General features: G+C 58.5%; 1 protein-coding gene across 3 annotated transcripts in view; it reads left to right on the top strand.

The window, feature by feature from the left end:
• BAIAP2 (BAI1-associated protein 2) overlaps positions 1 to 17,184 on the top strand; it is a 58,046-nt gene extending 40,862 nt beyond the window's left edge. The window contains exons 7-15 of one of the 3 annotated variants that reach the window (XM_006869516.1): positions 4,988 to 5,140; positions 7,923 to 8,147; positions 8,245 to 8,446; positions 8,976 to 9,177; positions 10,426 to 10,494; positions 10,905 to 11,067; positions 11,370 to 11,404; positions 13,890 to 13,933; positions 17,072 to 17,184. In XM_006869516.1, the coding sequence (XP_006869578.1) occupies positions 4,988 to 5,140; positions 7,923 to 8,147; positions 8,245 to 8,446; positions 8,976 to 9,177; positions 10,426 to 10,494; positions 10,905 to 11,067; positions 11,370 to 11,404; positions 13,890 to 13,917 (1,077 nt within the window). In that variant the 3' untranslated portion in view covers positions 13,918 to 13,933; positions 17,072 to 17,184. Of the gene's footprint in view, positions 1 to 4,987; positions 5,141 to 7,922; positions 8,148 to 8,244; positions 8,447 to 8,975; positions 9,178 to 10,425; positions 10,495 to 10,904; positions 11,068 to 11,369; positions 11,405 to 11,867; positions 11,937 to 13,889; positions 13,934 to 17,071 lie in introns of those variants that run through there. The other 2 variants (XM_006869514.1, XM_006869515.1) reach the window with 2 other exon arrangements.
• The last annotated feature ends 575 nt before the right edge of the window (positions 17,185 to 17,759 follow it).

Genomic DNA, 17,759 nt, shown 5'->3' with positions numbered 1-17,759 from the left:
GTACAGGTACATCTGTAGACACACCCCACACACAGGTACACTCACACCCCGTACAGGTACATCTGTAGACACACCCCACACACAGGTACACTCACCCCCATACAAGTCCATCTGTAGACATACCCACACACAAGTACACATACACTCCATGCAGGTACATCTGTACGCATACCCCACACACGGTACACTCAAACCTCATACAGGTCCATCTGTAGACATACCCCACTCACAGGTGCTTTGGAAGAAAGACCTGGCTGTTTGCTTCTCAAACATCAGCCATTGAAAACCTCATTGAGTGCAGCTCTGCTCTGATCCACACGGGGCACCATGAGTCAGAGCCAACAGCACAGCCTCTAGCAGCAAGAGCCTCACGGCAGGTCCCAGGACAAACCAAGGGAGGGAGGGGGTCCAGGTTGTCCCTCTCGGTAACCCCAGCTCCCCAGTGACCACCAACTGGAGGCTGCCAGGGTTTTGTGGGGAAGCCAGTGGAAACTCTGGTCTCAGCTGGAGAGTTTGGGGCTACTGCCTCAGCACCCACAGACTGTGGTCTGGGGAGGCAACCCCTCCATGAAATCTGTGTATTGAGGACGGCTCCAAGGACACTTGATCCTTGAGTCTCTGCTCCGGGGTGTCTGCCCCAAGGAGGGATTGGATTGTAGGTCAGGGAACAGGTGTGAGCGCTGGGCCGGAACTGGGACAAGAACCTTTATGTAAACGCGGTGAACTGCAGGCTGTCCAGCTGGTGCTGGGGTCACAGGTTCCCTGACATCCGTCCTCCCAGGACTGGTCAGGCTGACAGATGAGTGTGTGTGCTGGTAGAGGGGACATGCTCCTGCTGGGACAGGCTTGGAGCAAGACCTGAGGTGGGGGGAGAGGTAGCGTGTCCACATGTTCCCCTAGATGTTGGCACGAGGAGTCAGGGATGGAGAAGGAAATGGCCCTATCCTCTGGTGCCAAGCACAGCCTGGCATAGGAAAACGGGGCACTGGAGTATCTTTAGTGCCCAGGGAGGCCCATGGAATGGGCATCGACTGGGACTCGGAGCAGCTAGGGCTCTCCTGTTCGTACTCAGAGATGAGAGGTCTTGGCCCTCTGCCAAGCCCTCGATGGACAGATCTGGCCCTACCCAGTGACCATGACTCAAGTGTCAAGATTCGAATGTGGGTTTAGCTCCCTTTTCCTCACCCTCAGAGAATTTCCTGGGCCCCATTCTGGGAGACCACTAGCTGCACGCAGGCGGAGGGCTAGGAGCACCCCTGTCTCCCACTCACAGGACTCTAGGTGTCCAGGACCCAAGCTGCTGATCCGCACAGGAATAGTGCTGAGAAGGGTGTGGGCTGTTTCGCTTCCTGGTTCCTCTCGGTGGCCTGCCGGGGACCTAGTGGGAGAGGAGAGGCATGTGCTCCTGGGGGTGGGCCCAGGGAGTGTGGGGGCAGAGGTCTCATTGTCCTCTGCAGGCCCCGTTTAATCCTGGGGGGCATCCTTGTCACCTGTTTTCGGTGATGCAGAGGTGATGGTAGGGCCGGCACTGGGGCCGCGGTCCTCCGATGGTTGCCTCTTTGAGAGGGCGAACGTGCCTTGATCTGGGTCTGAGAAAGGGGAGAAATGAGTTCTATTTAAAGGGATGTGTAATTAAGCAAAGCAAACACAAAATCACCATAATTTAGATCTTCAAAAAAGATAATAGCAGAGGCTGGTCCTCCTTCGTTTGGGAGCCTGATGCTGCCGTGAGGGGTGGTGGAGCCAGCACATGGCCGCTGTTCTAATTTTAAACGGACTCTTCCTGGCACTGCCAGTTCACGCGCCGTACTCAGAGGGAAACCAATGTGGAGGTTCGTTGGAAACACCTGGACGAGCATGGACTCTGGGAGTCGTCCCGAACGCATCAGGAGACTCCATCCCCTAGAGTCAGCCAGGGAGGTGGCCAGCTCCTTCCCCAGGGTGCCCCTCACATGGTGTGTGGCCGAATGCCAGCTCCTCGTTTGCTGGCATTGGATAAGATGCAGAGTCTCTGGCCTTGCCAGCCATTATGTGCCCTCTGCGGAAGGTTGGAGGTTTGAGTCCACCCAAAGGCACTTCAGAAAAAGGCCTGGCAACCTACTGAGAAATTCACCCCTGAAAGTCCCGGGAGCGCAGTTCTGCTCCCACACACTGTCGGCCGCTGATTGTTTAACACAGTGAATGGTTTGTCCCCTGCCTGGCGCCAGCCCTGGCTCTGAGCTCCTCTGTGGGGAACAAGGTTGGTGTGGGCCTCGTCAGTGGGCGGCCTGGCTGGTTTGGAAGGTGGTGGCTGAGTCTGGCAATGGTGCCAGGGTGCCTCTTGGGCATCAGGTTCTCCCATCCCTTCCTTCTGACGACAGGTCCCCAGCTCGGCTCTCATCCATGGGGCTGGAAGGGGCAGCACATGCTCATCTTTGGAGAAATGCAGGAAGGATGGCCAGGGAGCAGACAGCACTGCTTCCAGAAGGTCCCTCCCCCACTCTGAGTCACGGGCTTGCTTTGGAGTAAAGAGGAGACATATGTTGTGATCCCTTTTGTCTTCTCAGCTGGGGTGACTAAGTGGAGAAATTTGTGGGCCGAAAGTGCTTGCTGTGGGGAGTTTCCATAGTGGCTGCTGTCTCCATGGCACCGAGCACCTCGGAGGAGCAGGGTGTGGCGGGGGAGGGGCAGGCAGCCCACAGAGTACCCTGCACATGGAGGTCCTCCAGGGTCCCCATTTCCAGGAGAGGCCAGTCATGTGGTAGCTTCTCTGTGTCAGGAGCCTGGTGTCCGGGACAAAGAGGTTAGGAAGTCATTCTGACTCCCAAAGGGGAGTCGGTAGCACGCGTCCCCTACCCCTTGAGGGATCTTGTAGGGGCAGCCGGCTACAACAGCAGTGGACAGCATTGCCCTCACGTACCCAAAGTCCGGCTGTGTCCTGATGACCTGGGGTGACCCGTCCAGTGGTGTTAGGAGACCCTGCTGAGACGTGGCACCCCTGCTCTGTGGAACCTCTGTGCATGCTCAGACTTGTCTAAATAAACAGGTTTTAAAAATGAAGCACCCCCAACCCGCTCTTGGGGAGCCTGCTAATGAGGCCAGCCCTACACCCGGGCCACGTCCAGGGACGTTCCCAAAGCCTAGAAACCCAGAAACGTCTGCAGAGGCCGGTGGGGCCTGGCGCCAGCAGCCCCAGAGGGCTTGGTGACCCGGTTTCACTGCAGCCTTGGGGGGCTGTTGGGAGCAGTCTTTGCTTTCTCCACCCCGGTCAGGGGTCAGGCAGGCTTCGTGTGGCTGAGGCCCTGGTGCCTCCTTGAGTCTGCCAGCCCAGGTGCGGGCCTGTGGTCACGGGACTCCTCGCGCCCTCCCCTCCCAGGCTCTGTGCTGTTGGGGGTGGAGGGAGCTAGGTCGTCCTAGGGCAGTACTGTGGGGGGCTTTTCCTAGAACTTATGCCCCATGCCCTGAGCAAGTGAAGATATTGCCTGTTTTCGGGATTCTGGTGCCGAGGCCCTCCCCCTTTCCCCCCACAAGCATGGGGACCAGCAGAGAATGAATTGTAAGTCCCTCTGGATCCCTGGGCAGTACGACACCCAGCTCCAGGGACTTTAGGTTGGCTCAGTAGTGGGCACTGCTTGGGGGGTGGGGGAGGGCTCATCTCTCGTTCCTCCTCCCACCCCATCCCCCAGCCTCCTAGCTTCTGGGCTTCTTGAAGTCCTGACCCCCCAGCTCAGGAAGCCCCGCCCCGCCTCTGCAGCAGCATGGAGGAGCGGAGAGCTCTGAGCAAGCCCAGTAGACCACTAGTAGTCAGCTATTGCTGCGTGAGGGTGGAAGGAGAAGGGCTCTGGGAGTGTGGGAGCTGCAGATCTGGGCCCTGATGATGGCACTAGGCCCCATCCCAGCCAGCCCCCCAGCTCTCCGAGGGGCCAGGTGGGTGCTGCGCTGGCGGCTCAGAGAACAGTCAGCTCTGCTTGGTCTCCTCCCCCGCCAGCAGCCCGCCCACCTGCACTGAGTTAGTCTTGGAGGCAGCAGTAGAGGTAGGGACGTAGACTCCAGTGCCTGAGAGACTGCTCCCCATGGATGTTGTTCCTGGTCTATCTGGGTCCTGCAGCCCCCAGAGCCCGCACCTCACACACATCACAGAGGAGGGTGTCCCTGAGACCCTGTCTCTGACTCTCATCAGCTCTGAGACAGGATGCCCCAGCCTTCAGAATCAGAACCACCTGCCACCCCCTCATCCCACCCCAGTGTGAGGAAGTCCTAGATGTGAGAGGCCTTGGCTCCCTGTAGCTTCTGTTCTGATGGCCAGAAACAGGGACCCCAGCGACCACCAGCACAGCCACGGTTGTACCCTTCCAGCAGACTCACCCCAGTGCTCGGACAGAGTGGCCCAGAGGGCATTAGCGTCCCTGAAAGATGGCACACTGTTGCTTCCACCTGTGCCCATCGGCCAAAGCCTGTCACATGGCCCAGCCCACCTGCAGTGGGACAGAAGGCGCTGTGGTTCACCTAAGCAGACAATGTTAACTTCCCACAGCCCGTCTCGTCTGCCTACTCGCTGAGGTGCTGGAGGGTTCTCAGGTCTGCTTGCATCTTTGTTATTTCTAATGGATTCCTCGGTTCTGGTATTTTCAGGCTTCCGTATTTGGACCTAGAGCCTGGGTCAGGTAGAGGCCTTGGTGCTGCCAGGCTTTGACAAGGGAAACATATTATTTTTTTCTGTTTTCCCAGGAAGTTTCTGGAGCCCCCTCCTAGATGCACCTGTCTTGTCACCTGGTGTCTTTCTTCCCCCATGTGCCTGTATCTGTTCTGTTTTTATGAGCCAGCTCTCCATTGGTGCATGGTCGCACTGATGTAATACAAGGAAACCTTCTTTTCCAAGCAGGGACATGTTTACAGGAACGGGACTCACGTTATCACGTTTGAGGGGCACAGTTCCATCTGTATGTCAGGCACTAGTTGTAAGCTCACGTTCTGAGGCCCTTTCCTTCTCTGTCCCCCTGCACCCCAGTACATCGACGCCATCAGCAACAAGCAGGGTGAGCTGGAGAGCTATGTGTCGGACGGCTACAAGACCGCCCTGACCGAGGAGCGACGCCGGTTCTGCTTTCTGGTGGAGAAGCAGTGTGCTGTAGCCAAAAACTCCGCTGCTTACCACTCCAAGGTGAGTTGGGACACATCTGGGTTCCACCAGGGGCTGAATGCCCTCCTAGGGAACTTGGTGGGCATTTCAGCATCTCCATAGGGTTAGGGCTCTACATGGAGCATTGGACACATGTAAGACTCTGGTGATGAGATGCCAGGTGCCTCAGAGGAGGGTGGTCCCGACATCCCACCCTGAATGTCCATGGGGTAGAGTTGGGCCCTTCCAGCCCTGGTCTACTGAGGGCGGGCCCAATGGCAGGCCAAGGAAGTTGGCCACAAACTGGACACATTAGAAGCTGACGGGGTGCAAGGGTCCCTGCCTGCCTGCCTGCTGGCATTGCCCCCCCAGGGCACCCCAGTTTTCTACCCCATTGACCTGGAGTCCTGGGGTGGCTGCTGGACCCTGACTCCACTCATCGAGGTGCTGGGGTCCCACCTCTGGCCACACTTGTTCTTCCAAGGACAGAAGAGACTCCTGTCCCCGAGTCCTGGGAGGAAGTGTCCATCTCTCACGACCCTCTATTGGACCCTGGGTCCCAGATAGCCGCCAGCAGCTTTCTGGCCCCAGGAGCTCATCCCCTCTCCCCTGTTCCACACCACTCCCTCCCCACTCCAGAGACCAGTCACACTGCTGTCCTGTCCCCCCCTGGAATCTTTCCCCAGCTCCATGTGGCCTGGCTCTTCCTGTCACTCCTTCCCCACTCACCATCTGCACGCCTGACCTGTGTGGGGTCCCTAGGTGGGCTCTGCCTGGCTCCACTTTGCCTCAGCCCTGGACATCTCTCAGCCCTCATGGTCCTGAGTCCTGGAACCACATGCTTCCTCCTAAGATGCCCCAAGCCCAGCAGCTCCTGGGTGACACTCTGTCCCAGGATTCCTGGGACATGGACCTCTGCTGGTGGGGGGAGGAACAACTGTAAAACACCCAGGTACTGGTCAGAGGCAGAGGCCCCCTGCCTCCGTGCAGGGGCGGGGCATCGAGAGCAGAGGACAGACTCCTGCCACGAGTACAGCACAGTGGTGACAGGGCCTGGGCCTCTCAGGGAGGGGGTAGCCCAGATTCTTGTCACATGTACGCGGTTCATCTGAGCGTACACTGGCACTTGTCCTCAGTCGCACACAAATGTATGCGAACACCTGCATACATGCATGCACAGTGTGGCACATACAGACATGCACATAGGTGCAAACTTGCACAGGTATGTGCATGTGCGTTGACACGCACGGGTGCAAGTACACACACACAGTGGTGCACACAGACACATGCACACAGGTGCAAACACACGTGCATGCATGTTGATACTCATTGGTGCAAGCACACACGCACATGTATGTGCATACATGTTGACACGGGTGCAGGTACACACGCACAGCATGGCACACAGACATGCACACAAAGTGCAAGCACATGCATGTTGATGTGCACTGGTACAGGCATACACACACACACACACACAGAGCTTGGCACACTGAGACACATGCACAGAAGTGCAAACACATATACACACATGCATGTCGACATGAACACAGGTACAGGCACACATGCATGTGTGTGTAAGGCACACGTAAACAAGTGCACACACTGGTACATGTGTGAACATGCAGTCACACATACAGGTGTGCACACATGCTCTGCCCTGTCAGCCCCAGGGATACTGAGCAGACATGCTTCTTGTGTGGAGGGGCCCGCCTGTCAGCCGTACACGTGTGCAGGTGTGTTCCCTTCTGTTCCTGTCCCTGAGGTGCCACAACAGCCACTTGCTGGGAGGGGTGACTGTAGGCGTCCCGAGTTGGGGGTGGGGGTGGGGGGCAGGTGTGGGAACTTGGCCAGCTCCCACCTACATCTGCAGCCCACGTCTTTGCTGCAAGACGCCGTGTACCCTGCAGTGTACGGGTGAGGGCCTGCAGACACTCGCAGCTCCACGGCATGGCAGCAGCGGCCTCTAGTGGTAGACCAGCCCCATGGCGTGGCCTGTGCTCCAGTAGCAATGGCAGAATGAGGAGCAGCAAAGCCCCCTGCCTGCCCACTGCCCCGATGGAGCAGGAAGAAGGTTCAGCTCCTAGGACTTGGTTCCGGCCCATGCCGAAGCATCTGCAGGGTGTAAGGGTGAGGCCAGTATGGCTCTGGGCTACATCTTGCCTCCCTGTCCTGAATGGATAGGAGATGATTCTACTTAACAACAGCCGGACCCCCTCCCAAGTCCAGTCCCCTCAGCCTTTGTCAGCCGGTCACCTGGGTGTTGGGACCAGGCTACCGTGCAAGCCAGAGGGAGGGGACTGGTCACGTGCTGTGGAGCCCCCCCACACCTGGCACCTTGGGGGCAGACTGGAACAGCTGTCTAAGATTACCTGAGAGACGCTCATTGGGGTTCTGTCTCCTTGTACCCCCCACCAGCTGGCCTGAACGTAACAGGGCTCTCCTCAGCCCCATGCCCCCCACCCATGGCTCCCTCAACAGCATGGCTCCTAGCAGCTTCCACACCCTTTCCCACATTGCCCCGGGGTGGGGAGCTGGCCCTCATTAGTGGATCCGAACCTGGGCTCACAGGTGGCCCGCCTCACCTGAAGACACCCCCCTGATGAAAAGCAGCCCCAGCTTTGGCCAAGTGTGCCTCTCCCAGCACCTTACCAGGGAGGGGGGGTCCATTCCGGGGCCACCCTGAGCCTGTGCCGGGTGGGGCTGAGCATACGCGTCCAGGGGGAGGGTGCCCAGCGGGGTCAGCAGTAAGTCCCTCGCCTGTCCTTGCCCCAGGTCAATGGGACATTTCCTTCACCCCCATCCTCCTCTTCCTCCCCCACAGGGTAAGGAGCTTCTAGCTCAGAAGCTGCCGTTGTGGCAACAGGCCTGCGCGGACCCCAACAAGATTCCTGACCGTGCTGTCCAGCTGATGCAGCAGATGGCCAGCAGCAATGGCGCCATCCTGCCAGGGGCTCTGTCGGCCTCCAAGTCCAACCTGGTCATCTCAGACCCCATTCCGGGGGCCAAGCCCCTGCCTGTGCCCCCAGAGCTGGCTCCTTTTGTGGGGGTGAGTGCTCAGCCTTGGGGAACCCGAGGGTGCCCTAGGGCTGAAGTTCTCACCTGGGGCAGGTCCCCAGCAACATTGCCTGTTAACTTCTTCACAGCGCATGTCGGCCCAAGATGGTGCGCCCGTCATGAATGGTGTCTCGGGCCCTGACAGTGAGGACTACAACCCCTGGTCTGACCGCAAGGCCACCCAGCCCAAGTCCCTGTCTCCTCCACAGCCTCAGAGCAAGCTGAGTGACTCGTACTCCAATACCCTGCCCGTGCGCAAGAGCGTGACCCCCAAGAACAGCTACGCCACCAGTAAGAAGGCTCTGGGGGGGCCCGAGGCTCACATATATGCGTGTGTGGGTGATGTGGCGCCTGTGTGACAGATGCATACTGTGATGTCCCCAGCCCCATCCCCTAGTCAGTCTCTGGCTTTTAGCACAAGTCCTGAGTGTGGCTTTGTTGCAGTGAGTGGTCACTGAGTCAGTGTTGGGGGCAGGTAGGGGGCATCAGGAAGGACCAGTTTGTGGAGGGGCCAGGGTCACATTTCCCGAGTTCTTCTGCCTCCCCCTCCCCACTCTTTTCTTGCACCCCCCACCCACAAGCTCATTCATGGCAGGTGTGGGATAGACCCACATCAGCAGAGCCAGGTTCTCTGAGAGTCTTAACTCCCACGACCACACAGAGACTAGGAGCTGAGGCCTTCGTGGTCCACAAAGCAGCCTGCCGACATGTGTAGCGTGCCAGCTCTTGCTAAGGGGACCCTGAACAGCAGATCTAATGAGTGTCTGTACCATGGTCCCAGCCCGGCTGGCCACACTCACCCTCCTTGTCTTCCTGGCAGCCGAGAACAAGACGCTGCCTCGCTCAAGCTCCATGGCAGCAGGCCTGGAGCGAAACGGCCGGATGCGAGTGAAGGCCATCTTCTCCCATGCCGCGGGAGACAATAGTACCCTGCTTAGCTTCAAGGAGGGCGACCTGATCACCCTGCTGGTACCCGAGGCCCGTGATGGCTGGCACTACGGCGAGAGTGAGAAGACCAAGATGTGAGTGGGCGAGGGCCACCACACCCGTTCACAGGCTCCATAGCCCGGAGCTCACCTGGTTGCTGAAAATGCTCATGGTCCTTTGTGTTCACTAGCAGAGGGGCAGTGATCTCTGTGGTCTCCACTTGCGTGTTAGTGGGGGCTTTGTAGGAGTCGATTCTGGATCATGCTGACCCCATGTGCACCCCCGTAGGGTTTTCAGCGAATGGTTTTGGGGAGCAGATTAGCAGCCCTTTGATTTGAGGTACCTCTGGGTGGACCCCCCCTTTTGGTTAGCTGAGGAACTTGTTGTCTTTCAGATGTGGGGCACGGGGCCACCCTGTACCTGCATCCTAACACACAGCATGGCCATTGGTGGGTGTGTGGTTCCCAGGGTGATCTCAGGTTCAACCATGGACCCACCAGCCTGGGGAACTGATGTCACCGCAGTTCTCTGTCACTTCTGTATGTTGTTGTTATGTGCCGCGGAGTCAGGGTTTCCTGTACAGGGTTTCCGAGGCTATAAATCTTTACAGGAGCAGAAAGCCTCAGTTTTCTCCCATGGAGCAGCTGGTAGTTTCAAACTGGTGACCTTGCGGTTCGTAGCCCGATTCGTATCCACTACACTACCAGAGCTGGTGTTGGGTCATCTTGCTGGTGGGCAAGTCAGGGTTCAGGGCGGCTAAGGCACCTAGTCAGACTGCTCAGGGGGTGAACAGTAGAACTGGGACTTCAGTCTGAACCCTTCCAGCCGCCCTCGCGGCTTTCCTCTGTGTCTCAGCACCCTCACGTTTGTCTCAAGCACTCTAGTGTGTTAGGGGCGTTGCCCCCTGGTGACTTCTATTAAACCACTTGGTGCTCGTTGTGGACACCACCGGGGCTGGGGCTCCTGTCCCATCACACCATCGTGTTTATCACCTTGCAGTAAAACCAGACTCAACAGTTTCGCTCAGCTCGCTCTCTCAGCAAGAGGGCAGGGGGCTGTCAAGTGAGGGGACTCCGAGGGGTGGGACATTCTGCCCCAGCCACTTTCCTGACATGAGTTCTGGGTTGTTGGGGCCTGGTGCTGCCAGACTCCTGGTGAGGTAGGTCCTTTCCACAGACATCGGGGGTCAGCGTCCCCCCTCTTAGGGCACAGCCTGCAGGGAGCTGGTGGACTTGGGGTCTCAGGGCAGGCAGCTCCACCTTGGAGCCCAGGGTCCCCAGTGGGGGCTTGGAAGAGGCCTCAACAGAACCGAGTCCCTCTTACATGGGGGGCTTTTCTTTTAGGAGGGGCTGGTTCCCTTTCTCCTACACCCGAGTCCTGGACAGCGATGTCAGTGACCGGTTGCACATGAGGTAAGTACCTGGGGTGGGCGGCAGTGGTGGCCTCAGCTGGGAGGGGCTCTGTGATGAAGGCTCAGGCATGTGGATGCTTGGTTAGGCTTCTAGACTCTTCACCTCCGCAGTGACCAGTTGGGTGGGATGGGACCAAGAGGTGGGACCAGCAGTGGAGCTGTGAGGGGTGGTCCCTCGATGGCCCATGGTTGGGGGTGGGAAACACCCCATAGGACACACAGCTTCATGAACCTTGGGAAGTTTAGTTGGAAGAATCTCTGTCATGAACTGAGGGAGGGCGGGCCCAGGGGAAGCAGACTGGTCCCAGGAGTCCTCGAGCATGTCCCCCAGCGGCTTTCTGGATCAGACTGGGCCAGCAGTGGTGGGGCCCAGCTGACCCGGAGGCCCCCGATCCTCCTCGGCTCCCGCAGCCTACAGCAGGGGAAGAGCAGTAGCACAGGTAACCTGCTGGACAAGGAGGACCTGGCCCTCCCACCGCCTGACTACGGCACATCCTCGCGCGCCTTCCCGGCTCAGACGGCCAGCACCTTCAAGCAGAGGCCCTATAGTGTGGCCGTGCCCGCCTTCTCCCAGGTGAGCCCCCTCCCCCTCTCCCACCTCCACTGAATCGGCCAACACTCCTGGTGTTGGGGTAGGGGGTGTCCAGGGTCGGGGGACCTGTGGCTTAATGAAGGCTCAGCTTTGGAGGGCTTACTGCAAGGTCTACAGCAGCCTGCTCCCGGCTTCCTTGGGGGCCATGGGCTGAGTCCTCCTGGCCTGCAAGTGTTTGGATAGGAGCTGCCGTTTCCCACCACACTCAGCCCTGCCCAGGCCCTGGCTTAGACAGAGCCCCCGCCCGAGCCCCAGCCTTGACCCACTTCTCTTTGGCTCCCCAGGGCTTGGATGACTATGGAGCGAGGTCTGTAAGCAGGTAAGAGTCTCAGTACTGGCACTATGGCGGGTGGGCGGGTGGCTTTTCCTCTAGGGCAGGTGGAATCCATACCTGGATGGTCCAGGTGTAACGCCAGTATGCTGTACCCACAACCCTTAAACGTCCTCAGAGCGCTCTGAAGGTCAGGGCCAAGGGGCTTATTCAGAGATGTGCTGGGGTCTGGCTGCGGGAAGGGTGGTTGTCCCTCACTGGCACACCTGTGCCTTCTCACCTGTGAGGCCTCACCGCAGTGAGCGCGGCCTGGTCCCTGCCCCCACCCAGCTCCCTGCTCGTTCTTTCTGGACCTCCATGCCTAGGGCCTGGTGGAGGCTGCCCCTTCCCTGGCCACTGGGGGCCCTTGTCCTGGCCTCAGGCATCTTCCCTGCTGTCTGTGGCCTGCAGAGCAGCTGAGCAGGATGCTGTGGGCGGTCAGGCTGCCAGCTCTCCTGTGTTTTATCCACAGTGGCAGTGGCACACTGGTATCCACAGTGTGAGGACGTGGACCACGCACAGCCGCTGCTCTGGAGAGCTTGCCACCGCCTCCCCGTCTGCTCCCCCATCCCTTCCTCCCCCCTCCCGCGCCCCCCTCAGCCTCTGCTCTGTCTGGCCTCCTCTGGTCTCCTCTGCTCTCGTTACTTGGTTCCGGGTTGTTCTCTCTCTTCACCGCACTTGTGACCCGACTCTGATCCCAGGATCCATGGTGCTGCTCTGCCCTACCCCCATGCCGTCGCCCCCACCTACCCCCGAGCTGACACCGCTATGGGCCCCCACCTGCCCGGCACCCCATGGTGTCCAAAACACACTCCCCCTTTTCTAAGGCTCGCTGTGAGCTAGGTTTAAAATTTCAAGAAAAAAACAGAAAAAAAAAAAAAAAAATTGAAAAGCAGGAAAAGGACCTTTTTTTCCTGACAAACAAAACTGATGTGCATGGACTCCGGTGTATGTACTGTTATCTTTGCGTCTGACCCTCCCGGCGTGGCGGCTGGCAGGAGAGGGCAGGAGCTCAGACTCTGGGGTTGCCTAGCCCGCCCAGCCCGCCCGGGGGCAGCACCGAGGGGCGGGCAGCACCAAGGGCTTGCGCGGCCACCAAGGCCTGAGGAGCCACTGTGCCCAGTGAGGGAGCCCGCCAGGCAAGGCCCCGTGTCCTGCCGCCTCCCGAGGGCACGACCCAAAGGTGGACGAAGGTGTCCTCACGCAGGGTTTCCCTACCTCACTGTCGCGAGGGGCGGGGGCTCACAGCAGGCGCTGCCCAGCCGCACACGGACATTCCAAAGACCTCCCAAGACCCCCGCCTCCCCCACTTTTTTGAAATCTTTTCTTTAACCAGCCTGGACGCACGTCAAGAACACTCGCCCACCCAGGACAGGGTGTGCCTGGTGGGCAGGCTGGCCCGGGAGGGTGGCATGGGCATGAGCACACCCCGCCCAGCCCCATGGCTCCGGTCAGGGTACAAGCTGGTGGTACTGCTCTGACCCTCGCTAAGCACTCTCGTCTTCTTTGTGTGTCTTGGTAACTTTAGAAACAAACACATGGGACTCAGTGGCTACTGGTATTGTTTCTACACCCACTGAATTCTGAGACGGGAGCGGGCAACTGTCCAGCTGAGCCCTTCCGGCTGGTGGGAGCTGGTGGGGACGCCGTGGTCCACCCTTTCCTGGTGAGATTTAACAAATCCGCCACCTGCCTGTCCGTGGACCTGGCTGCGGCCGGGAGGATTAGTGAAGGAGAAACAGAGCAAGACCCAGACAGACCCTGTTTTATATTTAACACGAAATCAAAGCCGAACATGGACCTATGTAGAAAGAACCTTCCGTGTTGGTATTCTCATTTTGCTAAAAGATTTTCAATCCAGGGGATTCCATGCTCAATGGATGAATGTAGACACAAAACAGCAAAACTTGTATGAAGATGTAAAGTGCTGAAAATATTTTTTCCTTTTTTCTTTCTCCTTTTTCTTTATTTTTTAATCTGAATTGTGCCCTGTACTGCAGTCAATTGTTTGAATAAAAGTTTTATTTATTGCATCGAGCTGGGTTTGGCGCCTCCTTCCACTTCCTTGCTGTGTCTGGGGGCACCGTGTGGAGCCCCCAGGGGCCAGCAGAGAGCAGCTTGGGGAGTTTCCTGTGCTGGGAGATGCGCTGGCCATTGGCATGGGGCCTCCCAGTTCATTTCTCTTCTTGTTCTGACTGGGCACCCCTGGGGTGGACTCCCACTTGCCCAGGGTGATGGACCACTGGGAACCAATGAGGCTTTTTGGCACCTGGTCCAGGAGGGAACCAGGATACCTTGCCTGCTCTGGGGTGTGTCCCTCAGCGCAGAGTCCCTCCGCATGGTGGGAGACCCACTCTCCCCCCTGCATCTGGCGCCACAAGCTCGGGGTGCTGGGTCTCCCCCAGGCAGCAGGCGTCCTCCTCATGCAGCCTCAGACCCCATCCATGGCCCCCACTCTCTGCCCCCTCCAATGAGCCCTTGTGTTTCCTTGCAGTGCGGACGTGGAAGTGGCCAGATTCTGAACAGCCTGACTAGTTAGTAAGTGGCCGTGGGTTTCCGGGCCAGTCACTGTGCTCTTGTGACTCTGGACTGGGCAGAGGGCCGAGGGTTGATGCTCCAGGCCCTCGCAGACCCCTCAATCCCACCTGGGGCTTGGAAAGTGGTTTTTCTTGGTTCTGTCTTAGAGCTTGCGGTTTCTGACTTAGCTGCTTCTGTCTCTCGCTCACCTGCGGGGCAGCCAGTGCTGGCCGGCCTCCTCTTCCTGCCCTCTCCTGGGTGCTTGGGATCCAATGGGGGGGGGGGCATCCCACCAAGCAGCATCAACTTTGGTGGCTGTGTGTTCCTTCACATACTGACTGCTGGGGGAATGGGTCAGAGCTGGTGGGGGCTGCTGAGACCAGGACTGGGTTCCTGGAGACAGCGTGGTGGCTGTGACCTGCCACTCAGGAGAGATAGGACTTGTGATTCTGGCTCGTCCCTCTGTAGCTGGTCCAGGCTGACCCCCTCCCAGCCTCCCGCCTTCGACCCCCTCTCATGGGTCTTCACAACCTCTCCCAGTCAGCACCCTTCCCTTCCCTCACAAGGTCACCGTTCAGTGACTGGGGCGTCAGCCAATCTGTAGGGTCACCAGGGAGCTGGATCTCATAGCTGCAGCATGGATTCTGGAAAGTTCCATAGGAAAGTACTCCCGAGAGTGACCTAAGACAGGGCCTCACCTCTTTCCTCTCAGCCACGGACTCAAGCCCTCAGGTCCCTCTGAACTGGCAGGTGACCAGACTGGCCCAGCCTCTGCCTGCACCACCTCCCCTGGTGTGGGCAGTGGCCTGGGGGACACGGAAGACATTGCCAAGGCCCTGGAGCACCATATGAAGGCTCTACAAGCCCATTACAGTGGCCCTGGCCGGGCAACTCCACAAGGGTGTCCGAGCCACCTTCTGGGGGCTTGGAGGACATCTGTCAGAACCCCGAGTGCCCCCTTGGCTCCAATCCAGAAGGGCTGGAGTCTCGCCTGCTGCATGAGGAGGTGACCCTTCCGAGAGGAGATGGGCGACCATCTTGGTTTGCACTTAGGAATCTTGTTCTTAGTGAACGAACCTCTTCAGAAAGGATCCCGGTGCATTCAGCTCTAGGAAGATTTTGAGTTGGAGCCATATGACTCCAGTTTGCAGAGACATCCATGTGTGCCATCTGGACCCCCAGCTACCTTCCTGCTGGTGCTAGCCTGGAGACCTGTGCCTCTTCTTTAGCTGGATACTGGAGCTATCTCACTCTGCCCCCACCTGGAGTGTGTCCCTCAAAGAGCCTTGTCGAAGTCCAGCTCCTGTATGTGCAGCCTCGCAGGGGTGGGGTCTTGTTTGACGATGCTATCAATCCCCAGTGTCGCACAGGAGCAAGCTGGAGAGACGGTCACACGCAGACAGATGCCACGTGACGCCGCCCAGGGCTGGGGGGACCAGCAGAAGCTGGGGGTGGGATGGGGCAGGACCAGTTCTCAGGCCTTAGGAGGAGCCACACCCTGACCCAGGCTCACAGCCTCCTGAACGTCCATCAGAGACTCCATTTCTGGTCTCCAGAGCTGCCCACTGTGATGGTCACGGCAGCTCTAGGGACACCCAAAGGGGAACCCATCCACAAGCACCCGTGTGGTTCCTGGTGGTCTCTCAGTGTTAGGATCCGTGGTTCCACCTTAGAGTGTGTGGTGCTGACAGACTGCAGCAACCTTGGACTGCCCGAGAACCTTCATCCCCATGGTCACTACCCCACTGTCTTCGTGCACCCGCCAGGCCACATTCTCCCTCTTTATCACAGGACCGTCCATGGTGCTGGCTCTCCTGGTACTGGGCCAGGGTGTCCCCCACTGCTCCCAGGTCTAATCCCCCACAAGCTCCCACTTGGCCATGACTTGGCAAGAGACCAAGGCCACATAGACATGTCCTGGAACCTGGAGACCTTAAGGGCAGGCAGGCCACGGCCATTCCTGCCGTTGTGATGATGGCCTCAGCTAACTCAGAGAGGCTGTGGTGTGAGCCGAAGGGAGCCGGAGCCCCCCGTGCTGGGGCTGAACTTGGCCTTCTAAATCAGGACTAAGTGAAAGACTAGTTACTCTTACGAGAAGCTCAGACGACGTCTTGGAGATGGGAAGCCGTCCGTTGACCTTATTGGTAAACTGTCCCTGCCCGGAATTTCAGTTTTCAGAAGGTACAAACCAAAACCAAGCCACTGCAATCAAGCGGATTCCAACTCACAGCGACCCTGGGTAGGGTTTCCAAGACTGAATATGGGAGCAGACAGTCTCACCTTTCTCCCATGGAGCGGCTGGTGGGGTTGAACCGCCAACCTTGTAGTTAGCAGTCTAGTGCCTAACCCACAGCACCACCAGGGCAAGTTCCTGGGAACCACAGGGAGATGTTGGCCCTGTCCCACACGTCTCCTCCAGGCATACAGGACGATGCCTAGCCCCCAGATGCACCAGAAGCAACCCTGCTCCAGATAACAGCTTCAGAGCCGGTCCGCCTCTACTGGGCATCTATTGAGGCAGAGGCTGCGTGTCACCATGCCGTGACATTACTTCTGGAGCTGCCGGGCCCCCTGCCCGATGGACCCTCTGAGGAGCAATGTTGTGAGGATGTGTATCCAGCCCACTTCTGTGTCATCTTTCCCATCTCTGCCTTTGTCAGTCCAGTGTGTCTGTCAGCTGTGGCCCTAGGGACATGGGGGTGGGAGACACCAGTGTCTGCCTGAGGAGGGGTTGGTCCTGCAGTGGACTGTGGGCATTCGCTCCACCCAAGTCCACCTGCGGCTATATCTGGTGCTCTGCATGCCCAGCCTTCTGCCTGTTGTCTGCCTCCATGTGTGCAGCCTGGTCATGTGACTGCCCAGTGTGTCCTTCGCTACAGAGCTCAGATGCTTTTCCCAGGAGGGCAGCAGCCTTTAGACAGGTGGCCCCCTAACTCTGCTTGGGGGTCTCACTGAGGTCAAGCCCAGTTGTTCCTACTTGGCAAAAGTCCACCTGCTACCCCACCATGGGAGGGTGCCTGGAGCATTTGGGGTGGGTCGAGGTGTGGCTTTGGGGGTCCTGGCTCTGAGTCTAGTGTGCTGCCTGGTGCCGGGTCTGTAGGGGGCACCCCCAGGGGCACGGCCTACCTAGCCCACATTGACACCCTTCTCTCCCCGCAGGAACCCCTTTGCCCACATCCAGTTGAAGCCCACGGTGACAAATGACAGGTCTGCCCCCCTGCTCAGCTGATGACAACGCCTTTGTCCTCTGCCCATGCCGCTCCCACCCCCGTCTCTGCGTTACCACGCCACATGACCCATGTGGAGAATGCTCTCTGTCTGCCCACCCCTCACTGTGGGCTGGGCTGGATCCCAGCTCTTCCAGGAAATTGGTGTCTCGGCTGTGGAGGGACAGAGCTGAGAAGGGGCTGAGCCCCTGGAGCCAAGTTGAGCAGAGGGTTGACATGGCCACTGTATGGTCACGAGCCTTCCATCCACTCCTGTCAGAAGAGGTGTCCAGCCCACCTGCTCTTGGCTCCATGCATGATGGTCAATAAATGGGGCTTCCCCGTTAGTAAGGAGTCCTGGTGTGGCGCTGTGGGTTAATGCACCAGACTGCAAAGCCATTTGAACTGCAAGGTCGGTGGTTCAAGCTCACCAGCCACTCCTCGGAAACCCTATACAGGGTCACTATGTGGGAACCAACTTGATGATACTTAACAAGAACAACCACCCATTAGTACAAGGTGTCATCTGTGGGCCCAGGAGGGGGCGCAACTCATTTGCAAGAATGAATGGTTTGCCTTCCTAGCTTCCTGGCAGCTGCCCCCATCCTGTGCTAAACCTGGGTGAGGCATCATGGAGCTCC

Source organism: Chrysochloris asiatica, unplaced genomic scaffold, assembly GCF_000296735.1.
Source record: "Chrysochloris asiatica unplaced genomic scaffold, ChrAsi1.0 scaffold00132, whole genome shotgun sequence".
Taxonomy (NCBI): domain Eukaryota; kingdom Metazoa; phylum Chordata; class Mammalia; order Afrosoricida; family Chrysochloridae; genus Chrysochloris; species Chrysochloris asiatica.
The sequence above is the reverse complement of the archived record's forward strand: the minus strand, read 5'-3'. Positions and strand labels throughout refer to the sequence as shown.